This window comes from Pezoporus wallicus, unplaced genomic scaffold, assembly GCF_028554395.1.
Source record: "Pezoporus wallicus isolate ANWC-B61680 ecotype Strahan unplaced genomic scaffold, APGP_CSIRO_Pwel_v1 contig_6658, whole genome shotgun sequence".
Lineage (NCBI taxonomy): Eukaryota > Metazoa > Chordata > Aves > Psittaciformes > Psittacidae > Pezoporus > Pezoporus wallicus.
Genome location: NW_026642312.1, coordinates 2,649,908 through 2,674,959, shown reverse-complemented (window position 1 = coordinate 2,674,959; position 25,052 = coordinate 2,649,908). Strand labels below are relative to the sequence as shown.

General features: G+C 34.9%; 1 protein-coding gene across 1 annotated transcript in view; it reads right to left on the bottom strand.

Annotated features, from left to right (window-relative positions):
* DNAH5 (dynein axonemal heavy chain 5) overlaps positions 1 to 25,052 on the bottom strand; it is a 119,677-nt gene that overhangs the window by 77,410 nt on the left and 17,215 nt on the right. The window contains exons 12-30 of the mRNA XM_057428820.1: positions 22,711 to 22,818; positions 22,150 to 22,235; positions 21,047 to 21,368; positions 18,363 to 18,569; positions 17,152 to 17,323; positions 15,719 to 15,864; positions 13,435 to 13,594; positions 12,711 to 12,953; positions 11,701 to 11,891; positions 11,518 to 11,617; positions 9,984 to 10,120; positions 8,315 to 8,516; positions 6,581 to 6,816; positions 4,713 to 4,931; positions 3,945 to 4,007; positions 2,759 to 2,997; positions 1,667 to 1,907; positions 1,012 to 1,211; positions 78 to 231 (exon numbers count right to left, since the gene is read on the bottom strand). Of these exons, the coding sequence (XP_057284803.1) occupies positions 78 to 231; positions 1,012 to 1,211; positions 1,667 to 1,907; positions 2,759 to 2,997; positions 3,945 to 4,007; positions 4,713 to 4,931; positions 6,581 to 6,816; positions 8,315 to 8,516; positions 9,984 to 10,120; positions 11,518 to 11,617; positions 11,701 to 11,891; positions 12,711 to 12,953; positions 13,435 to 13,594; positions 15,719 to 15,864; positions 17,152 to 17,323; positions 18,363 to 18,569; positions 21,047 to 21,368; positions 22,150 to 22,235; positions 22,711 to 22,818 (3,426 nt within the window). The remainder of the gene's footprint in view (positions 1 to 77; positions 232 to 1,011; positions 1,212 to 1,666; positions 1,908 to 2,758; positions 2,998 to 3,944; positions 4,008 to 4,712; positions 4,932 to 6,580; positions 6,817 to 8,314; positions 8,517 to 9,983; positions 10,121 to 11,517; positions 11,618 to 11,700; positions 11,892 to 12,710; positions 12,954 to 13,434; positions 13,595 to 15,718; positions 15,865 to 17,151; positions 17,324 to 18,362; positions 18,570 to 21,046; positions 21,369 to 22,149; positions 22,236 to 22,710; positions 22,819 to 25,052) is intronic.

Genomic DNA, 25,052 nt, shown 5'->3' with positions numbered 1-25,052 from the left:
GTTACTGCATGAATTATGACTACAAGGTTAAATTTCATACTGTAGAAAATCAAACTGAAAAATGCATGTCTGAAAACCTTTGGAAGCTGCTTTGCTATGTCACCACCAACAAAAACAGCTTCTAAATAAATCCACAAGTTCTGTACAGTCATCCAGTTCTCAATGATATCTGTTGTGCTGGAAAGATAGTGCACCCATTTCTGAATCTGTGTCTTGAAGGGTGTGTTATATCTAGAATAAAAAGAAGACACTCGTTTTATTTCAAGAAGGAGCAAATCTCTTGAAAGCCAGCATATTATTCATAAGAATGAATAATTTTGCTGCTTACATCTTTGTCTAGTGAAAATATAAAAACCTATACTTAATTCAGCTAGTTAGCAGCTGTAAATCAAATCTGCTCCAACTTTCTGCTTTGTACAGATGGTGTATAGCGCAGGTCTGATCCAAAAGAAGCTAAATAGAAGCAAGATTTCAATTTTAAGTCAAAGTAGTTTCATAAAGGGGCTATACAAGACTCTTGAAAGCTGCAAGACTCCTAGAGGTCCTTATCAACTGAACTGTTGCTTTTGAACATCTGCCTGATGATCAGGTTCTGCGTGCAGGCTTTGGCATGTTGAATGAGACAAATTGAAGCTCATTTTAACAAGGACTTTCAGCATGTTCAGCATGAGACAGTGACCTGTCACAAGGCCAGAGTAGCAGTGTCTGTAATGCCTGTAGTATGCCTTCCACAACCAGGAAATATTCCTTCTTTTGCTCATGACCACTTTCTTCATCAATGAAAACTATCCAGTTGATTATTCAAGAAGTCTGAACTGCATCTACATGCTTGCAAAAGAAGTTACTGGAAGTATAAAGACAATAAGAACTTGCCCATGAGCATTTCAAGGACAAGAAAGTTCTTAGTTTTTATCTAGATATTTATTTACCTTCTCCTCTGTGAAATATATGTTTGTTTAATAAAACAAAGCCTCTTGCTGATATTTTTATCTCCCCCACTTTTCATATTACCTGTTATTCAAGAGAGAGCCAAGAACCATCAAGCTGTCCTCTATGGTGGCAATTGTTTCTGACGCATTGTCACCTCTTAAAAGAAGTTCCCCACGGGTTTTAAAATTTGTGAAGACAAATGTTTTGTTGTCCCATTCAGCTATCACTTGTTTTAACTTCTGCTCAATGTCTCTCTCCTTCACAGCACTCATGCAGATATCCTTTCAAATAAAAAGGATGTCAAAACAAGCCATGAATGGTTCATGTCTCTAATATACAAATCTAACTCATATTTCCTTTAATCCTAGTGAGGCTGACGAGCAAATATTTATTAAGTGGAAAGATCTACAGACATACAAACACCATAGTTAATAATTTGTATACTACATGACCAGCTTTGGGGAATGAAATATTAATATAGTGATTACTTTTAATATCTTTAAGTTGCAAATCAAGGCACCCTCACAAATCTATTCCTGGGCCAAGTTACATGATTTAAAAAGAGGAGTTGACACCACAATTTATTTGTGTCATTTTATACAGGAAGCTGAAGTGATAGTCCATTTCTCCGGGTTTTTTTTAGAAATACTCCATTTTCCTTCTTACTACTATTACTCCTATACTATTCAAGCAGATTGTTTTGTTTCCTGCATCCATTTCTTTTCCTTCACAATACCTCTATTTCATCTTTATATCTTAATAGTGGAGCTTCCATTATATTCCTCAGTTTGAATGTTTCGCTTTCCACATCAAAGTTGTGTTCAGTGAGATCTGCAATCTGCTTCCAGTGCCGAGGCATCATTGCTTTACTTGACATACGCTCAAGCAACGGGCAGCATTCACTGAAGTCCTCAATGGTCTTCTCTAGGTCGAAAAAAGCCTGCCATTCCTTTACACCACGAGGAAGCTTATGGCATCTATGTAGAAACAATGAAATCTTTTTCCACAAGTTTCAAATATTTTTTCTGTTACACATTTAACCACAGACCAACCACATGTCTTTCAAATTCAGGTTGCCTGTATTCTGAAGATTCTGTATGTGATTCTGTATGCAAGAAAATCTGTTTCCATACTATTTCATTGACTGGTAGCTGAGCAGCAACCTACATGCTAACCTTTAAAAAGTGTAAGTGCATAATTCCAATATGCTTTGTCCAAGCTATCTTCAAAAATTAACTGAACTGCTTTATATCTTGATTTCACCTTTTTTTAAAGTTTGTGATATGCCCTGATCTGTACTCTAGGGAAAAAAAAAGCAAAAAAACAAAAAAACAAAACACATGTTCCTCAGAATATGAAGGTTTAATTCTTTAAATCATCTGATTACTGGTTTGATGAAAAGTTCAGCTTCTATGAATGCAGGTATGCAATACATCAGATTTTGTAGGAAAACTTCAGCAAGTCACTAATGTGCCTTAGATATCTATGGTGAATCTGCCTCATGAATAATACTGTTACAACAAACAAGTGAAGTTTCCCTTCAGGAACAAAATAAATAGCAATTTTAACATATATTCCAAACTCATAAAAATAAAATAAAATAGCCAAGAAGGTCTCCAAGGAACAGTACCTCTCAAAACCTAGAGTCAAAAACTAGCTCCTTTATTTTACGAAGTTGGTAGTGGATGTGTTTATCAATTAAAATTCCTATTTTGCATTATTTTCATATTCCAATGAATAGATACATTATTGGTGTTAATTATTATAATCATATATCAGAAGTAACAAAATTATTTTAGGCATCTTTACCACAGCAGCAGTTTCTCACCTGTTCTGAAACTCCAGGAGTTCATTGTTAATTTTTCCAGTGTCTAATTCTGACCAAAGAATATCATAGTAGCCACTGACTGTGTCAATTACATTGTTATACAGATTATAAAGTTTCTGTAATAGATTCAGTTGCTTCTTTATTTCAAGCAGCTGAGGATACTGAGTTACAGGCAAACCAAAAAGATCTTCTCCACCTGTGTAAGTAATATATTTCCGAAAAAGATGATCAAAACGATTCTAGGAAAGAATAAAAAACAGATTAAACTAAATTAAATATTCAAGATTTGGCATAATGCTTAAAGCTGCATTAGTGATTAAAGTCTAGCAAATACTAGAAAGGTATACAGGAGATACTAACAACTTACACTATTGACAGCTTTGTCAACGATTTTCATGAGAAAAGTAACGTTTAGTTAGCTTGGAGGCACATTAGAAGCTGACAGGGAGGCCATTTACTCCCTGTGGCACAGCGATAGAACAATAAATGCTTGCACATTGAAGAGGTGGAGCATGGCATGCAAAGCAAAGGAAGGTGGATGCAGCAAACCCTACCCCTTCAAGTATGCTGTGCAATTCTTTTACTGAAGGGTTGAAGTAAGGGTTGCTACAGTTTAAGCAGCAAAGAATAACAAAATTTGTCAACTGTAATGTGAGGGAATATAGTAGGAAGCCAAATGAATAGCACTATTGGAAAAGAAAAAACATTAGAAGCCATCATTACAGTGATAGAGATTAATCATGGTACAAACAAAACATTTCGACAGGAAAAATAATGAAATAGGCAGTTTAAATGGAAATCTTTAATACTATTTAAAAAAAAAAAAACAAAGGGAAGGGAAGATGGGGCAGAGTTGTACTCATGACAAAAAGACAATAATGAACACAAAACCAGTATATAGCGAAATACCCTAAACTTGAGAGTAGGCTGTTATCAAGATACTTAAATCTAGTAATTATTACTCATCATTTAGCCTTTTATTAGCTCCTAAAAAAAACTAATTTTAACTAGCATCCCTTGCAAATGCATAGAAAAAAATACCAAATCAGCTCTCAGTAGACCTTGCCTAATCAGTAACCCAATATATCAATGAAAATTAGTTCAACTGCTCTGATTCATTCTCAGAGCCTACAGGTGTTAATTTACTTGCAATAACTGTTAAACAATGCCTTAGAATTAACAGTACCTGAAACACAGTAAGCCTGTCACTGGCTTCCTGAGGCTGTAAACCAACCACCATTGGCCCATTCTAAAAATAAATAAATAAATAAATAAATAAATTATAAATAAATGGAATGTGAATTTAGAGGGTGAATATAGCCACCACTTTCTTCTATTCATCGTTTTCTAAATGCTAAATTCAGAAATCTTTGTGGCTGTAGGATTACATCCCCATGTCAGATATAACTGACACTACAGATCATAGTTATCTACTAGAATAAGCATTTTTTTCTTTTTTAAAGAACAAAGAAGGAAATTTATTTCTTCTTTTAACGCAGAAGTTTTCATAACAATGTAAAGGCTAGGCAAGTAAAAATCAGCATTACTTAGAAGATGATACAAGAGTGGTTCAGCTTGACTCATACCTTACCGAGAAAGAATTTAAGAGTTTAAGTCATTCGTACTTCTATCCGACATCAGAAAATGTTTCTTGCATTCTAAAACAACTTCTCATTAGTCCCAATCTTCACATTTCCTCCTGACAACTAGCTGTTTATCATAAACCCTAAATGTTTCAAGTCTTAATCTTTAAGAACTGTTGCTAGCATTACATACTTTAGTCACATATAAAAAATAAGCAAAGCCTGCCCTACTTTGAAATTCAAATACCACATTAACAAGAGCAAATATAATCTTCAGACAGATGCATATCCCTTTCCCTTTAGTCAACTCCACAATGTCTCCATGTTCCCACTGCTCCTCAAAAGCTCCTCTAATACAGTAAACCACTTGCCTGATTATAATCTGAATAGAACTGCACACAGTCTTCAGTAAAAGTCTTCACAGTGTTAATAAGCTCTCCTCTGAAGCTCGGCTGCAAAGCAATGAGCTCATTCTGTACTTCATTTGCACGGACTAGCAGTTTTTCCCAAGTGTAGTGCAAAGTGTCCACCTTCTCTGTCTCTTCCTTGGCCACAAGAAGACCGTATTTGTTTAACATAGCATAACATTCCTGTCAGAAGGTTCAATCAAGATACTCAAAATGGTAAGTGAAGTTAATTTTACACATATATGTATGTTAAGTTTTAAAATTTTTAAGAACAGAGATTCATATGTTAGGAAAAGAAAATCTCATCTTTATGCATAGCAATTGGCAAACCTATACCAAACTGAAAGAAACATCAAAAATAAAACTAGCTAGCTCTCCTTAACAGCTCACCTTTTGCATAGCATTCTGCTTTCTGATAGATTATTTGTCCTAGTGCAATCTGACTGTCTGAAAAGCTACTTCCAGTTAAAGTACTCCTGAAGTCTACAGATTTTAGTTTTATTTTAACTAGAATATTTTTCTGATCCATATCATCAGTTATCTGCAATAGCCCAAGCTGAATATTACGGGAAGTGAACCATGAGAAAGCATCTAAGCAGGGGCGTTCAAGAAAGTGAAGCAACCTTCTATTCTACAAAACCTTTGAGCTCTGCTTCATGTTTTCAAAAAAAAAAAAAAAAAAAAGAATTAGAAAATCACATCAAAAATTACCACAACTAAGATGTTGGAAATATTTCAAATGTTATAATCATTCATCATTCAGAGTGAGGAATCTATTTAAAAATCTACTTGCTCTTCAGCTGTATCACCAACGTATAAACACTCTACATACTGAAACCCTTAGTCAAGTTTCACAGAAAACACAACTGTAATTCACTTACTCTGAATTATCTTAGGTGGGTAGAAATTAATCTTATGGTATAATAGTCCATCTGAAAAATTTTGTATAGAGCAGAATTATTTTCATTTACCTTTTCCAGTTCGATCAAATTGCAATTTGCAAAACTGTCTGCCACCCCACTATGTGAAAAAAACATTACCTGGCAAATCAAGATATGTCTTACCAGGAATTTCTAAAATTGCCATTTCCCAAGAGATCACATTACCTATGAAAATTTCACAGGAGGTTCCAGATACAGATATGCTTTGCTTTTCACCATAAACTACTTGTCCCATTTTTGCTCCTTCACACAACTAGGGAGCCCCTCACAGTTTATAAGGCTGAGAGATACATTCCTTCTTAGCTGTACTCTTCAGACTATGGAAAGGCTCTATGCACATTTACATCATTTGCACATACAAGAACATACTGCATACAGATGCTCAATAAATACATTCTAGTAAGTGAACTTCTTTAAGGAATTCATTTTTTTTCTGTTTATTTCAGCCCATGATATAGCTGATAATCACTTTCACACATATAATCAGCTTCTTCAGTAGTCTAAACCAAAAAAAAAAAAAAATACAGAGAGGAAAATCAATAAATCAATGCTTTTCATACACAGACTTCTTACACAAGAAGTTCCAAAAAGCTCCAGAAAGTGCCAAAAAGGTTTCTTGCATAAAACATCTGTATCCTCGTCTTCTTCTTAACGCAATCACTCAATTTGTGCACTATTCACTAAACCACCCTGACCTCAACAAGCCTACATTTGTCCTAATCAGAGTTCCATTAAAAAAAGGTTTACAGAAACACAACAGGTCTGCCACCGAATATTTAACACGTATTTAATCATATCTTTTCACAGTTAAAGCACTGTTAAGGTTTAACCCAGAAAATAATTGCTCTCTGTTGAAACGGCACCCATACATGCAACATTCCTGTTAATTACCTCAATAGGCCCAACTTGAGAGTCTATGGAGATCTGTAGTTCTCTGATCTCTTTTAAAGCTGCCATGGCTATTCTTATATCATCTAGATCCTTGATGCAGCGATTTAACTTCTTATCAGTTTCCTCTATAAAAGCCAAAATTGCTTCCATGTCTGTTCGGTATTTCTTATTACAATGACGCCCCAGCAAAGTCACCCAGGCTTTGGTTTCTGTTCTCAATGCTAGCTTCAAATCAGCTAAAAACATTAAACAATTAAGAGATATTTAGATATTGCAGATATTTTTTAAGATGCGCTTTTAATCTTTCTGTAATATGTGTTCTCTTTGGTCCCAGTTCTTTTCTCAGACTAACTACCCATGTACCATGTACAGAAAGCATGAAATTGCATTGACACCTTTGAGTGGTTTATAGGATTGCTTGCAATTCAGGATTGCTTACTTCCTATATCAGCTCAGAATATATCATCTTTCCTACTGGAAAGATGGGGATGGACTCCACACTTGCCGTCTTGTTCATGTATCATCATAAAATTTTTGTCCTATACATCACTAACAAATTGGTTCATATTTTCGTCTAAGTCTAAAATCTTTTCAAAAACTAATCTCTAAAAAAAAGAAATAATGCAAGAAGGAAAAGTAAGAGTCTGATTATGGAAGCTGGCAAAAGAGATCTGACTTTTAATGAAACCAAACAGTCCATCAACTATTTACTTTTTTTAAGTTTCGTCTGTAGCATCAGTGGAACCAAGTGGCAAAAAAAAATTTCAGAGAGAAAATTGAAGTCTTGCTGAGTTGCTGCCCAATTTTGCAACAATCCAGTCCATTTCTCTAAAGTTATGACATAAAATACAAACTTCTTCCTTTCAGTTCTCAAAAGTAAAAAATCAATACCAACACAAGCATTATATAACATTCTAGGTGGATATAATTTCAACACTGTTACCTATTCATTCCCTGTGCAGAAATCACTCGTGTCCCTTTTTCACACAGTGCTTACCTTTCACACCCAATAGTCTTTCTGATTTATTAAATATCAGAACTACTTCACCTCCACTAAGTATCAACAGCCAGATTGTTTCTCTGGTTCTTTTCCTTATGATATAACCAAAGACAGTTGATTGACACTCTTTCCTAATGAAGAAATCATTCTGCTCCCTCAGATTTGACATTCCCTTCAAAATCATTTGCATGATTTCTTACAGTCCATCTTAGTTTCTAACTGTCTTTGCTGTTATACTGGTGTAAAATGCTCATGCAAAATTTAGTCAGGTGATCTGTAACCTGAGCTATTCGATTTGAAGCCTGGTTTTCATGACAAAAAGAGAATCAGCAGCAGTATGCATGTTTCACTTTATCAGCTGTGTTAACTAGAATGCTTTTCAGCTGTCTCATTACATGGAACCAGGCAAGGAGAAAAGCAGCATAAATCAAATGTAGCATCTTACTCCTATAAAATATGTACCTATGGGGATCAGCGACAGAAGGACAGGCAAACATCTACCATCCACTCTGTAAGTGAGCAAAGTATCCAGATGGGGGAAAGAACTCCAGCTGAAGCTCACAGATACCCCTGCATTAGTGGTTTTTTTGCATGCATTTGCAAAACAGCAAACAGCCATTTCTCCATTCCATCTTTAACCTAGTTCACCCACCCAAAACTAAGCAACATCTCTCCTTCTTTTGCGAGTCAGGAAGCATATATTCTCTAGAGAGAAGTGGAAAGCTGAACTCTACCAGTGTACAGTGCAATAGCTCCCACGCAGATGTACTCAGGCTCAGCACTGATTTTCAGCTCCACGTCTTGGAAATGCAGAATTTCAGATTCAAATTCAGACAGTAATGGGTTTCCCATCATGAATTTATCAATGGTTTCCTCCTTGTCCCTCTGCCATATGTGGTGGTAGCAACTAAAACTCTCCAAAGCTGTAAGAACTTCCTGAAACACATCAGAAGTTCAAAGAAAGATTCTCAGTATTGTATGCAGAAATTCCAGCATGTGCTTGCTGGAATACATTAAGAAGTCTATGGTGAAGCCGGTTGCATCACATCATTAAACATAAGGCAGCTGGTAAATTTAAGCTAAAGCAAATTCCATTAGCAATCACAAACCTTGCCAGGAACTGCATGCTAATCACATTCAATTTGTCAAATCAGTTACATTTTTTCCAATGAAGTGATTCTTCAGTCAAAATCCTAAGAATCAGTGGGAAGTAAAATACTCCATTAAGACTAGGATAGAGTACACTTGTCCTTACCTACCGTTTCTGAACTAGGAACTGAAATGTGAGCTCCAGGGCCCAAAATAGCAAGAGCAGTTATGACGTAAAATTTATTACATGTCTGATATTGGCGATGTCAACATTAAATTCTACACTCAATTCAAGTATCTTTGATTTTAGTATTATTAAGGAGTGTGCAATAATTATTTTTCTGATCCTCAGGAGTTTGGGAATATCAGATAAAGTTACATCATTGTCACTTCAGCTAATTAAACAAGTAAATGAGAAGTGAATGCTACAAGGGATAATCCTCATCATGACTTACGATAAACATAGTGCTTGCAGGCATTTAAATTTGGCTAAATGATAAATTTCCAATTACAAAATACTGAGTATTAAAATACCAAGGTAACTATCTACCATTATCAACTGCACCTTATGCTTCAGCACAACCTGTATGTCATTGTGCTTGCTGTACTTTCATACTTTCATACCACTGAAGTTACAAGGCCTTGGGTCAGAAATTTTCACCTGTAAAGGCTTCACTGCAAGGTTGGACTGGCCCCAGGAGCAACTGATGCAGAGTTCCCCAAAGAAATATCAGTTCAATACCTACAGTTTGCTAGAGAGTGCATAGTATAAGAAAAGGGCAAAGAAATTATGCATATCCCTTAACTACCTTGTAACCTTCAGCAACAAATCCTATGCAGCACTTTACAAATGCCAAGCCAACAACCAGTTTTCCTCCAAAACCCTTCATTAACCCTTCATAATGGGGCAGAAATCATGCTGGCTTCTTTAGAATTTCTATGTAAATAAAACTGTATTTAACACACTCGCACAATTACTACCAGTTCTATATTAAATACATAAAACTCAACTAGACCTAGAGTTATTTTATGATGTTTTCAGCAATTGGAGGTAAGTTTTTCATCAGATCTGATTTTTACTTTATGTAATATTCGAAACCTCGAATTTGTGAACAGAGTACACAACCCATGTTACACTTTCAAAACATATGTTCAAATTTGCAGCCACATGTTTTCCATCCACCATCCCACATTTTTTCATTTGCATGATTTATCACTGATTTAAATGCCTACCCTTATTGCTCAAGGATGTTAAAAGTAATGCATTAATATCCCTTGGCTAGTGATATTAAATTAACGTCTTTATTGTCTTACCCTTTTTGTAGAATTGATAGCAGTGCTGAGTAAAGAGACTAATTTAATAATTTCCTTGTTCTCTGAAACGCTCTTAAAGTAGTTCTGGCTTTGCACTGGATCAGGCAAACTGAGTGATGATACATCTGACAGACTATCTATAAAAAGAGATTCAAATTCAAAAGCGATTTATAACAGAGATATATTGTTCAGGACAAGTAAATTCTTATAGACAAAACCTAAAAACCTCTTTTTCAATAAGCATGCATTTTAAAGAGTTGTGTTCTTAATCAAAAAAGAAACTAGAAGTCTAGGTGGCAAATATAATTGCCACAAATTAATAAACTTCTCCATTTTAGGAAACTTGCTTCATCTAGGTACTCTGTCAAATTTAGAACAAGTTCCACTCCAATCTTTCAACTATAATCTTTTTTCTCTCACCTCTCCCCAAAGTTTATCCTGTATACTTCACCCAAGTGATTTACTGGTGTCTCAGCATTGAGCAAATACATACATTTTTTTATTTTCTGAAATAATGTGGGATAGATCACAACTGACAGTTTGAAATACAAATTAACATTAAATCTAAGAAGATGATCATAGCCAGTCCTTAAAAGGAGAGAAAAATAAAAGGAAGGTCCACTAGTTAGCAAATGCTCACAAGACTGAACTTGTTATCTTTTCTGATTTCATCTCGTGCAAGAGAAATTTTTAGTTTTGAAAGAACAATTTTATTTCTTAACCAGTTCAAGCATTTCTTTCCTAATTTTAAGGTGTGCAAAAGGGAGCTAACCCAAAAGGACTAAGTTTATTTTTTAAGTACCTGAAGTACAAAGTACAACAATTAATTTGCTTGGCTTCTAAACCATTTCAGGCAAGAAACAAACAGCAATCAAAAATACTGTCTTAAACTTCCTTGAACTAATGCCTTCAATATCTTATTTCCATGTTTGATCACAAAACAGATTAAGATAAAACCGTTCAAGAAATTTCAGTCTGTTCAATCCTCTAAACAATCCTCTCTCCGGCAATGCTGCAATTGATATAAATATTTCTTTTCAGCACCAGGTTGTGTTTAAGTTCAACTTACCCTTTGAATAGGAATTTCAGCAAAAGTTTAACGATGCCATTTGAACATGCCATGTTACAAACCGCACTGACAAATCATGAAAGATGTTTTGTGTAGTGACAGTGACTATAATTATTCTCCAAACTCATTCCCAGTTTCTACTGTGCTGGCGAAGCTGGCACCCCAGCAGTTTTTCGCATGCTTCAAAAAACCCAAAGCAGTACAACACTCTGAGAGGCACAAAAAAAATTCCCTTACTCAAATCCACACAAAGACAAGTATTCTCAGGTAAGCCTGGTTTCTAATCACAAAGAGAAGCCCTGGCACTGTTGTTATATCCTATTTATCCTCCAAGGCAGTTTAAAATCTCTAAAGTCTTCATTCCACCACTTTTAATGCATTTTGTATTTAATATGCTTTAACATATTCTGTATGAAGCACATTAACCTAACATTTAAATTGAGTGATGTCAGAGTTTATAATTACCATGGATACTTTTCTTTCCAGACTCTTTCATTCCACCATCAGAATCGCTGTCTCTGCTCTCACACCGCAACAAAGCCACTTTTTTCTCTAACATTTTCTTCTGAGGAAGAAATAAAATTTCATGTACTATTCACAGTAGTTTTGAAACATTAATTTTAAGTGAGGCAGTTAAAAGACACAAACCTTTGATATTCTCTCCATGCTCCACTGTCCAACTCCTTTCATTACTTTCACAATACTATGTACAGCTTTATTAAGTGTCTGCTGTACCTCATCCAAAGAGGGTGACATGATGATATTAGGGATTGATAAGTTAATACTAGTCCTAATTATAGGATGGGCGCTTTTTTTCTTCTTAGAAGCATTGTGATTTTCTAAACAAAAGACAAAAAAAATAGAAATTAAAAGGTTGTTCACATTTTTCTCAGGATGTCAGACTGTGCACTGCAATGATATAAACCAATATATATTTCTTGAGTATTGAGTGCAATTCCTTAAGAAGAAAAGGGTTCCTGAGTAATTTACAAGACATAAAGTCTACAGCAGCACAAGAGAAAACTAAGTGCTTTGCTATTTCTTTTCATGAAGCTCCTCTTTAACTTGTTCTGTGCAGCTAAATTCTGACAGCAGAAAATTTTGGCTTGTGTTCCCTGTCAGCATATTAAATTGGGCACAATCTCGTAATATTCTATGCCTTGTGTGCTACAGAGACCAAACAAAAAATGTCTTTATATTTGTTTCTTAAAAGTATGGAACAAGAAAACAGAAGAGTGTTTCATAACAATGCATAGAAAGATCTGAAGGTAATTAGTAAGGGATACACTTATGCATCTCTTTCTCTATTGTTTTTTCTTACAGTTTTATGGAAAAGCCAAGGTCAAGTAAGTAAGTACTTATTAAGTCAGCTCCAAACATAATATCTGGCTTCAGAACAATACAGTCAGTCCTAAGAGAAACAGCATTGCAATGACACATTCCTAGTGTCACAAGAAAAAAAAAATCCTTTGGAAATATACCATGTTATCGATGGTGGTTTAACGAGACAGCTTATTGAAACTCCCTTTGTTTTCCCTTCTTTTACATATGTGGCTTCTTTTTATATATATATATATATATATATAGTCAACGTATATTACATTTATAATTTTTTTGGTTTTATGACCTAATAAAGCAAAGTATTGTAATATGGCCACCTAAGAAGCTGACTGTGGAAGATGCATGGATATGCTTGCGTATGGTCTCCAAAGTGTTTCGAATGACTTTCAAAAGGGCGTCAATATTACAATGATTGAAGTAGGAAAGCAGTTCATTGGCTTCTTCCTCTAATACTTCTAAATCCGTTCTCTTCCTCTTTAATGGAGGAGACAGTCCAGCCCATATCTCACTGGAATTGTGGGATGAAGTCAAAATTTTTGATCTTCTTTCCTCTTCTGTTGCTAAAATATCATATATCTAGTTAGTTAAATCAATTTATGGGACTTAAAACACAATAAAGCAGCAGCTCCATAGGTCTCTGAAAAACAGCTGAATTTTACAGAAGTGCAGATTATACTCATTTGTAATCTGTACTTTGGTGTAGAATTCCTTTCACTCCTATCCATCTTCTTTACTCAGTACAAACTGACATGATTTAGATATCATTTCTTATATTCTCTCTCTAGGAATTAAGCAAAGCCTGCAAGCAGCTGCTTCTATGGCATTAACATTTCAACATTCAAGTTAGCCTGATAATATTGATCTGTTTAGAAGATGATAAATGATTGATAGATGATCCATTATTCAGGGAAATTCAAACAAAAGTCTTTAGACATTAGATACTGATTGATACTTCAGTCAGCTAAGCTACAATAACCCCCAACACATACCATCAGCATGCAAAATAAACATAACCACAGGGCTACAATAAAATCTTCTTACCTGTATTTTTTTCCCTTACTTCACCAGTGGGTACAACTGACTTATCTTCTTTACTGACCTGTACCTCAGTGTCAAGTAACATGTTAATCAGCTCGTTAACAGCATCTTCCACCAGTGAGCTTTTCAAATGTAAAGTCCGAGAACCTCTTATACAGAGCTCCTGTTATAAAGCAAAAACAATACATGTTTTTATCTTCCCAGTTCTCATGTCTATTTCACAGTCACAGCAGCCTTCACTAACACAAATGTCAAGGCCTCAGACTTGTGAAAAACAAGATCAATATAGAACATTATTTTTAAAGTGGTTTGTTCAGAACTATTTACTGTTGGATTTTTTTGTCTTTCAAAATCACTGTGGCTTTTTTCCTAAATCACATGGCTCACCCATAGTTAATATAATGAGTCAGTGTTTATAAAGCTTAGTTCCATTAAAGGGCTCCCAAAAATAAGTGCTTCTTAATTTTCTTAACTTTCCAATATAGATGTACAAGATTTATCCTTTCTTTTGATAGTGCCGTTTTACCATTACGTGGCTGTGCCAAAGGAGTATTAGCCAACCATATTTCCCATTTATAAATAGATAGGAGATAAAAAAATGCTACCAAAATCTATTAGAATAAATAAGAAAATTAGTAACTGGGGGATAAGGAATCAAAGAATTAGATTTAATAAAATTCAGAAATGTATTAAAGTATTGTTCGGGGGGGTTTAATACTTCTGGTAAAACTTATTAAGTATGCTTTAGCAAACCCTAACTTTTAACTATAACTGCCTTATATTTTTTGTATTCCTTGTTATCTCCTATTTCTTTAAGCTTAATCAAACCTGGTTACCTCCATTTAATTAAAAATCAATAATTGGAAAAATTATGCCATTAGAAATATTCAGTCACCTCCAAATTTTAAGACAGAATCTTTGATCTTCCTAATGATTCAGTCTAGTTGAGAGAGAAGCCATATCTGATTTGCAGTATCACAACTACTCCTAAACAAAGTACTTTGAGGTTTTTTCCACAGTCTAAATATTTTTGTTACAGCAATTTCTTTAGAAACTTAAAGACACCGGTTATATGATAGAACTTATTTACAGTCCCTTCTAATTAAAACCTACAATAAGCTTACAAATGTTGTTACTGTTTTGATTGTACCCATAACTGGGGTTAGTATACCACTTGTTCTGCTAACCCAAATCAGTTTGCTGCTGTGGTGTTGTAATTGCTGTGTAGCAGCTCACATTTTCTTGCAGATTAAGCAGTATCAGTTGTCGCATAGTGTTGAGAAGGTGCTTATGCTCACACTCACATATTTTTACTCCATTTAATATAGTACCAGACCTACCAGGAAAGCAACAAAGAGTGAACAAAAAAACTTTACAAAAGTGTGAGACTTACAAAAGAACCATTCACTTCATAAAATAGTAAGTTTTACTTTGTATTTAAAAACAATGTGAGCTGTTACAAGGAACAAAAGAGGAAAGGCCAAAAAAGCTAAGTATAGCAAGAAAAAAAACTTTAATTTAAGAGGCCAGGGATAGGGATTATCGACATGATTTTCTACAATTTTTACTAAAGCGAAGTTTATTTCAGGGTAAAACACAAGTTAAACATTATATCCTGAAATGCCAAAATACCTCAGTATTGCCTCATAAAATCATTCTGACGTCCAATTTTATTACAAGCTTAGTCAGCTCTTTAACTGAATAACAACTGCTCACAGCTAATCCTTGTCAACATAACAGTATTTTGATGGGATGAAGGAAGGGGTTATTTCCAGAATAACTCCACCTAGGCACTTCTGAGTATATTTTGCACATCCCATTAGCAACTCAGGAGAGTTTTGGATTAACAAAGATATTCAGTACACAAACAATTGCATAGTATTTACTCTCCCAGGCAACAAAGTGTACTTGTTACAGAGCTATTCACAGGCATCAGATGAGCAATTCCCTTATTTAAACGAATTGAATTAAATAACAAACAATGACAAAAAAAGATACTATCACAGGGGAAAAACTTTTCAGTTGAGTGATATTAAAGCATGAAAGAAATATCATGCAGTAGCTGGCTTGAAAGTAACAAACTCAGAAAAGAACATCTGAACTCCGACCTCTTTGCATTTGGTATTTTTGTTCCTTTTTAAGATTGCAGCTAAGCAAGTGAGGATTCCCTTTTTCACTTTCCCATGCATGCTTCATTAATTCTGCACTAGTTTCGTGTCATAAAAACAGAAAAATATCTTAATTCAAAACTATTGAACTCCTCTTTATGAAATTTTTATCTAATAACCTTAGTCTTTTGGAGAAATTCCTCACAGCTCAGTGGTTCATCATCTGGCAACTTACAGAGTGGCACTCTAGTCATTTCTTGAAGGACAGCATCAATACGAAATTCAACCAAGTCATTCACTCGATCAAGCAATAACTCCAGACCAGCTTTTGAAGCAAACAGAAGATTCAAGACAAGCTTAGAACTTTGAAGCAATAGTTTTTTGCAGTGCTCTGCTTAAACTTTTATGTCAACAGTCATGTTTAATTTTGTATGAACTCTACACCTTAACCAGCTTATGTCAAATATCTAAACTTTTATAGCGAAGTTAATCACTGAAATCATAATTAATTTCTTGAATAGCATATGCACCTTATTGTATACTATCCATATTCTAGGATATAACAAGCAGAATATTATAAATGTGTATCAGATGAGCTCATAGGTATATGCATATATGTATATAAAAGTATATGCATTTCAAACATAAAGACATTAAAATTCAATTGAGATCCAGGAATACTTCTACAGCTTGAAATCATTACCACTTGGAGAACACACTCACAACAGAAACTTTTGACAAACATCACATCTATCCTTCAAAAAAAGTCAAATAATAGTTAACAGAAAACAATCACTAGAATTTTCACAGTTTAATAGCAATTTGCTTTCAATGCAGAAATTTAAATACCAGCAAGGTGCCTGCTCCAGACTGAAACTACTTGTATTACTCAGAATTAAATGGAGTGTAATGTCAAGTTAGCATCTAAAATGCATTTTAATTTGCTATTTCAACTAATGAAAATTCCCACTATAACTACTTATATCATTTCAAAAAACAAAATCTATTTGATGTAGTAATTAAGCTGAATCAAAAAGAACTTGGTGCTTCAGAAACAATACACATCTCAGCACAATCTTGCAATAATCTTTTGAAAAGACAAGCTCATCTGTTTCCAAAGCTATCGCCCAAGATGTGTATGTTGGTTTTAAAGACATTGATGTTAGAAAACTAAAAGGTTAATATGAAAAGCTATTGAGCAGTAACAGTGCCAACTCAGTTGAGATATTATTCCAAGAACTTGTATTGTACATTATATTAAATGTACCTATTAAAGGTAAGATTAGGAAAAGTCTGAAACCTAGGAGCTCTTTTGAAAACTAGCTATCATTCTTTGAATTCAGAATACACAGAACCATTTGCCCAGCACTTTATGTTTGGTCTAATTTTAACTGCCATCCCTTCCATATTAGTAAAAGTTTGACAATTATGTGAAACAAAGAAGGCGTTTTAAAAAACAAAGGTTTCATAAATGATAGATGGAAATTCTGATGTCTTTCATACATAAGCCAATTAAATTAAACCATATAAAGGACAGTAAGTTTAATAATATAGCTTGCATTTATATGGAAACAAACAAGCTGAAGCTAATGGAAAGAAGCAAATGACTTACTTAACTTGTAAAAAACTGAATCAATATACTTCTCAATATTCAAGGATGTCCATGTCAGTAGCATTAGACCTGGCTGGATAGCATCATCTACATTTGCTAACCGAGGAGCCACCAGTTGCTCAATAGGGTGTTGTATTTTCAGTTTAATTCTTCTATATTCTGCCAGCATCATCTGAAATTAACAGAAAATTAAAGTGCTAGATAATATACAATGATTTGTACATCTCTACATTGTCTGGGGTTCAAATGTAACAGTTATTAAACTGGGCTTAAACCAGGACACACATGCACATATTTATGATAAATTAAGAAAATTCCTCTGGATTTACTGATAGGAATTATTAAATTAATTCCTTATTCTGCTTTGTTTATGCATGCTGGTTTTGTTTTCCCTATTAAATTGTCTTTATCTCAACCCACATATTTTCTCTTTTAACCTCCAGATTCCCTCTCCCATCCCACTGTGTGGAGTAAGCTAGTGTCTGTGTGATGGTTTCCAATGCATCTTTAACCAGCTGATCTAGTTTCACATTTTGCATAACACAATCCTTGCAAGAGCTTTGACTTAATATGAATTTTTTTTCTCATTTCAGAATCAAGTAGTCCTTTGAAGATATAGTTTTCTAAACACCTATCTTTGAATCCTCAGCTTCAGTCATCAAGAACCTTGTCTGTTCATAGGCAGACAAAATGACCCACAGGATTTGAAAGATGAGAAAAAGGGAAGTCTGAGCTTCTATTTTTAAACTATTCCGCAGATATCTGTGTAAAACACTGGTGCAGCAACTATGCTGCTACTTGCTGGATGCTTTACACTTTTTAAAGGCATACCACCTGCTCCTTCCACTCTCAAAACAAAGTGTAAACAATGTTGACTCCAGTATTGGATAAGAGATAGATTGCTTATTGTTTAAAAAGCAGACAACAGAGAGAGGTACCTTGTAAGCCTCCTTTCCTTCCCAGCCTCATCTCTTTCCCAAATTCTGTAGAAATTCCCTAAACCCATGCATCTTTGAAATGACTTCACAGAAAATACAAAGTCCAGAAATTCTTTTTAAAAGTGCCTCAAGAAGACATAGAGATAAAACCCAGGTTTTCCAATATTTTCTTAATGCATAATAGTTGAACTTCATATTTTCTCTTCCATATGTTTAGAACCCAGGCATCTTAATGTACATTACACATATATAAAATAACTAAAATAAACCCACATGCAAATTGTTGACAATCTTCTTATACCAGTCTTTCTTCTGTTGAATAACACTTGCAAAAGGTGGGATTTCAAGGTGCATGTGAGCCATGCAATCTGTTTCTCTGATTAAAGTTAATATTTCAGGGTCAAAATTCACGAATAATTCTCCTGTTTCTGGTGCTTTTACCAAGAGAGATGCCTCAAGTCCTCTTTTGGTTAATTCAATCTGCAGGAAACAAAGCCATCATTCCTGATCAGGCAAGCCAATACAACGAAATACTTTGTTTTGGACATAAATATCACTTTGGCAGATACTAAAATCAGATTTTGCTGACAATAAAGATTGATAGTGTATGAATCAAGATTGATAGTGTATGAATCAAGAACAAAACTTTATTAACAAAATCTGTATGTACTCAAGTGCTTAACAATCAAGTTAACTGTCCTCTCTCCCACAGACATTCTTCTGTTGGTTCTTGTATATCATAAACTGCATTCCACAGTCCAACATCAAAAGCAGAGGCATAGACATTTTTAGTTCAATCCTTTTAAATCTGAACTCTCATTTCATTAAAACCTATTCTACATCCTGCTATAAGGCTGCACACAACCTCTTCGATGAACTCAATTTTTCTTGGATAACTTCTTTAGATATCTTTTGAATATAAACACAACCTCAGATAAGCCACAAACCAATCTTAATGGAACTACCAATTATATTCAACCTCTAGGCAAATTTTTTAAAAAGACAAAAAATAATGTTTATTATGGATTCTGGGTTTAATTCTTAAAAGGAAAGCCTAATCACACTATTGGTTTAACTGCCCTATTTGAATATTAGGATATCATTTGTTCTCCATGTGGTTAGAAGGGACAATATTCATTAAACCCCCACACATAGAAAATTTGGGCTATACCAGGAAGAAGTCATGCCTTAGGTAGGAAAATCCTTTCTACATGAAACAGTTTGCTATTCTTATTTACTAGTTGTCATTTTGCTGACATAATTTTATTGTTCTTTATTTAGTTCTCAAACTTCATGTATCACATTACACTGAGATGGAGCTTGTTTTTAAGCAGTAGTTTCATATCACATTGATTTCTTTCAGTGTACATTTTCTTGTATATGTAACAGACTGAAAATTTGCACCCTCTTTCAATGTCTAAAATATAGTTGACTCTACTGCTTGTTTCAGCTGTATCTTGTATTATCATTGCACTTTACACAGCATTTTCAAGAAATCATCTGATCAAATTCTGTCTGTGAAGTTGTCATGCTCTGTCCACTAGCATCAAAGTCACTCAGCACAGCCGCCATAACTAAGAGCTGAATGTATTTTTGCACAGTTCCCCAGAAAATCTTACTGCACTCGTTGTTATTCCCATTATCTATCTCTTCCTCTCATTTATGTTTTTTTTAAATGGAATTTTCATTATTGAGGTAATAGAAAACAGTAACAGAAGTAGGGGGTAGATTGAAAGCACAAATCTTACACCACCACAAAATTATAAAAACTTTCACAATTCCCAGTATTTTATTATTTTAATATATCCAAGTTGAACATCATTTGTTGCAGCACAAAAAATAATAGTTTTAAATCATACGCTTAAAAAAAAAAAACAAAAAACAAAAAACAAAACAAACATGAACAAGGTGATAACCATCCAGTGACAAACAGGCAAAAGGAGGGAAAAATGTTTGGAAATATCAGAAAGTGCCACTAAGCTTAAGTATTTCCATTTCACAGAAGAATAAAAAAGTAGTAGGAGCTACAGGACTATCTGCGCTTCTTTTGCAATCCCCACTGTACGTTGCCTCCCAGACACCCACGGTTTTCCTTTTGTTCACTAGTAGAGCAGGAGCTCCACCTTGTGTTCTTTGGTGCTCATGTCCACATTCGTCTGTTCTTGCCTCAAGAATAGGGGACTACTGAACAGTAGCCTTGGGGTTTTGCCACACCTGTTAGACAAGTGCACTGATTTTAAAACGGATCTACTTATCCTGTATTTTCAAGGCATGTGTATTCGTATTAAAACTTGAAATTGTGTTCAAATCTACCTCTCTTTGTTCTCGTCTAATAAATATAAGGTTGGAGCAGGCTAAGCAAATTTATATGGCTGCCAATGCAATTTGACCCTGCTGTAGGAGAAACCAGATGTACTTTTAACGTGATCAGAATCAGACCACAGATCACTAGGACCTCACAAGGGAAGGCACCAGTTCAGGGGAGATGACTTGGATGTTACAGTTATATTGTGAAAGGCGAAAGGAGAATGTGGCTGCTCCATCAAGGAGCATGTCAGATAACCTGATCACTACATCATTTAACCAAAGGACACAGATGTAGCTACCAGTGAATCTTCATTATACTTTTCCATAATAAATATTTTTCATTATAACCTTTTAGTTATAATGAAGTATCAGTTCCTCCTAAATTCAGCTACAGGCAGTACAGACACTGTTTATTATAAAATACCTTTTCTCATTTCATCCTTCACTTAGGAGGTATCCTGAGTCTATAGTTCAGTGTACCTGACAACTGTTATTAACCAGAAATTCCTTCACATTGCTCTGAGTGTTTCATTGAGGCCTGAAACAACAGGAATCCAATCTGGACTGTAAAGCTAGATGTTAGTAGTCTACCATCAACAAAATCCACCACATTCTCTTTAAGATATCATGATCAAAACCAGCTGGTTTACCTGCTGAAGCCATCCCCTGTGGTAGATCACCTCAAACTTCACAAGAACTTTTGCTACTTTGTTGTAGTTGCGGATTATGCGCTTCCCATCTGGTGTTTGCAGAACAGCTGGGTGCTGCTGGAAAGACTCCATGGGTTCCTGGATCCTATGGAATAGGTGGCGTGCCCACAAGATCTTACCAGCTATTGGAGGCAGATTACGAGCCAGCGGAGGGTCATGCTTCTGCTTAGTGTATATCTTACAGACTGTTTCTATGTCATGGCCATAGTTTTGGAGTATTTTCTGATACTTTTCATCAATGCCAAGAGCGGGGATTTGTAATCTGCTTAGAAAAATAATAATCACTTAAAAAATTCCTTCAATACTTCTGAAATTCTCCTGCTGCATTGTTGGAAAACACAGTTGTTCCAGATTCTCTTGCATTCTACAGAAAATAACTGCTTTAACAGCTGATTTTTTGTTAAAATTTGAAAAAAAAAAATGCTGTCACAACCTGATTCTAAGCAACTGAGATTTAGACCAAATGCTAAAAGTTTCCAAGTAAGCCTACACATTTTCTGTTTTGTCACTGTTTTCAAACACTGAGCTAAAATTATGTGCAGCAAACTGTAACCAATCCACCACTAGCAGTCTACTCCATTAAGCAGAGTATTATAAGAAGAATGATGGAATAAAGACTGAGGCTGCATTGCAACAATGTGAATTTATCAAGAAAAATTTCACTGTCTCCTAATACAAGCATTTATTCTCTGTTAACTGCATTGTGGTAACAAATTAATGCTATTGTTAAAGGACAAACATAAAGTAATTATTCTAGCAGCCATAAAGTATTCCTGCACTTATGCTATATTTTTGAAAGATCAAATATGAATTCCACTTATGCTTTGCATTTTCTGATACAAAAAAAAGATGTGGGGTTTATTTATCCACACTGCTAAAAAGATATCTTTTAACAGAGCTGGACAAGTGAGAGAAAGTTGAGCTGGTTTTTGTTTGCATTTAAAGGAGGTGCCTTCTGCTCAGCTCCCCCCATTTCCCATAATCTTTAAAGTATTATTTCCATTGCCAGGCGGAATTCCAGCAATCTAGATAGGACATACTACCTTTCAAATTTCTTCAGCATACTCAGTGCTCTTTTAGTGTTCAGAATATTTTCAAAGGTGATGTCCATGAAAACCCTTAATTGATCCTAAAAGAGAGAAAATAATTCTACAACAGAGAACGACATAGGGTACACACCTCAAACATGCCAGATACCGCCTTATGTTTTATCATGCGCTCTATTGGATCATTATTTGTATGAAGCTAACCCCAGTAAGTATCAATTTCCCCTTCTTCTTCCTCTCAAGAATTAAACAAAATACAGTCAACTTTCAAGGGATTGTCTTTCTACATTCCCTCTGAGGCTGTGCAACCAACAAAAGCTTTTGTACCCTCAGATGTTTCACCATCTTCTACAGTTACCCTTTCCTTCCACAAACTTGTGACTTCAGAACTATGAGAAAGTTAATCATTTGACTTATTTGTGCTATGCTCCCAGTCACGCAAGAAAATCATCCATTTTTGTGTTAAACTTGCTAGCAAACTTCCAAATAAAGTACAGTAATAAAAATTTTTATTTTCATAAGGATGCCTCAGTAAATTATTTGAATCATAAAACCTACCTGAAGGTCATTTATCTCTTTGCAAAATTCTTCATAGTCTTGGTCAAAATGAACGTTCCGCTGATCCAAGAAATTGTAATGCCTTTTCTTCATGATGTCCACAATGCTCTAAACAGTGTCACAGAAAAAGGAAATCACAAAAAAAATTGGCTTACCACAAAGAATCACCACACCAAAATATTTAGTACAATGGGCTGTGCACATTCTCATTTTACCTTTGCCATTAGTTCCCATTTATTTACTGAGCAATATATGCAAATTGCTTACATGATATTTTCAAGTTGTTGTAATGGTCATATGAATTTCATTTATATTATTTACTTCTGTTTCAAGTCAATTAGAACTGACAGAAAGTTCAGATTCTTGCTTTTCCTCAAAGACATTTGTTATCCATTAAATATTCTCTTATGCAGTTCAACATAGAAAAATATTTTCACATTAGCATTTTCCATCTCTTTAAATTAGCTGATTCCATAGAAAAACAGACAGTTTGAAAGACACAGTAAGAAGCATCATATACAGCCCAGAACCTATTATTTCAGGATTCTCTTACATAGCTGCTTTCCACTCAAATGAAATGAATCAGCATCACCCTTGAGCTGAGCCGCTGTTCAACATCCTAGTAGTTTACCACAGTATACCTACAAAGCTCAGTATATTTTCAGCACCTCAGACTTACAACATTTTATTGTAAGCCAATGGAACTTCATCTTTATTTACTGTAAATAATATTTCCATCTTTTCCTCTAAAAACAAGCAAATCCCAAATAACAACTAAGTGGTAAAGCATAAACACCCGCAACATAATAACTTCCTATTGTAAACATTTTTCAAGTCATGTAATAAGTCACATAACTGTAGCTATGGTCCACATCAAATACTTCAGTACTTCAATTTTATCACTATTAAAAAAGTACAATCACTTTCTGCCATTTATGCATACTATCCAGAACCTTCCATGTAGTATTTTCTACCAAGGCATGTATAATTTCCTCTCACCTACCCACTCCCACCCACCAAATGAAATTGATCTTGTAGCAGCCTTGCAATATCTGAAGGGAGTGTCCAAGGATGCCAAAGAGGAGCTATTCATCAGGGACTGTAGTGATTGAACAAGGGGAAATGGGCTCAAACTGAAACAGGGGAGATTTAGGTTGTATATAAGGAAGAAATTCTTTCCTGTGAGAAGGGTGAGACACTGGAACAGGTTGCCCAGAGAGGTAGTGGTCAAGACCAAGCTGGACAGGGCACAGAGCAGCCTGATCTAGTGGAAGGTGTCCCTGCCCATGGCAGGGAATTGGAACTAGATGATTTTTAAGGTCCTTTCTAACCCTAACTATTCTACAACTCTATGAACTAGGTCTCACACAAAAGCCCTTATTTTAGGACTTGAGTGCTGCAATGGATAATGCAGTATATCTGCATACACTTTGCAGACTGCATCACAGCCTGGACGATTGGTCACAAGCAGCTTTTCAAATACGAATGCCCCAAATAAATGTCTGTGCTGCAGCCTACCAAAAGAGTATTTTTATAGCACAACTTGAAAATTCTCAGCTACCTGAATTGTGAAGAAAAGCTGTGCTTCCTGGCACAGCTTTAGAGTGGAGTTCTCAGTGAGCAGAGTAAAATTTACAGCAGCACACACCTATCCTGCCCATGTGGAATACTCTTGGACTAAGCTAGCCTTCCACTTGTGCCTAGGTTTCTTCTCAGAAGACTACAGAAGAGAACAAGGAAGAAAACTGACTACTCTGAAGGATGCAGTCAAGGAATCAAAACCGCAGACTGCAACAGGAAAGCTCATATTTGACCCTACAGTTACTAAACTAAAACAAAGTGACTTACTTGTGGTCATAACAAAAAGACAATGGACAAGGTAAAGCAAATTAGAATGCCTCAGTTGCCTGTACTGCCACTGTATCACATGTGATCTTTAAAAGCAGTCTACAAACTCCACACATTAAATACTTCTGATTTATTTTTATATTTACAAAATTATTTTCTATTCTAACATATAATTTTCATAATTATGGTAATTACAATATTTTTATGTTTTATGCATGTAACATTATAAGTATATATTATAATACAGTATATAATTACCGTAATTATGATACCGCACTAAGAAAGACATAAGGTAAGTTAACTCAGGCTTAGTAAATTCTTTCTAGAAAAGAAAGTTAATCTTGGAAAGAAGGAAGGAAAATAACATGATTTAGCATATTCATATACTTAGAAGAGATCCTTGTTGTTCAAGTCTTTCTCCTACTAAATAAAAGGATCAGGAAAGAACCCTGAATGGTGATACTAACAAGCAAAATGATTTTGCTGTTAATGAA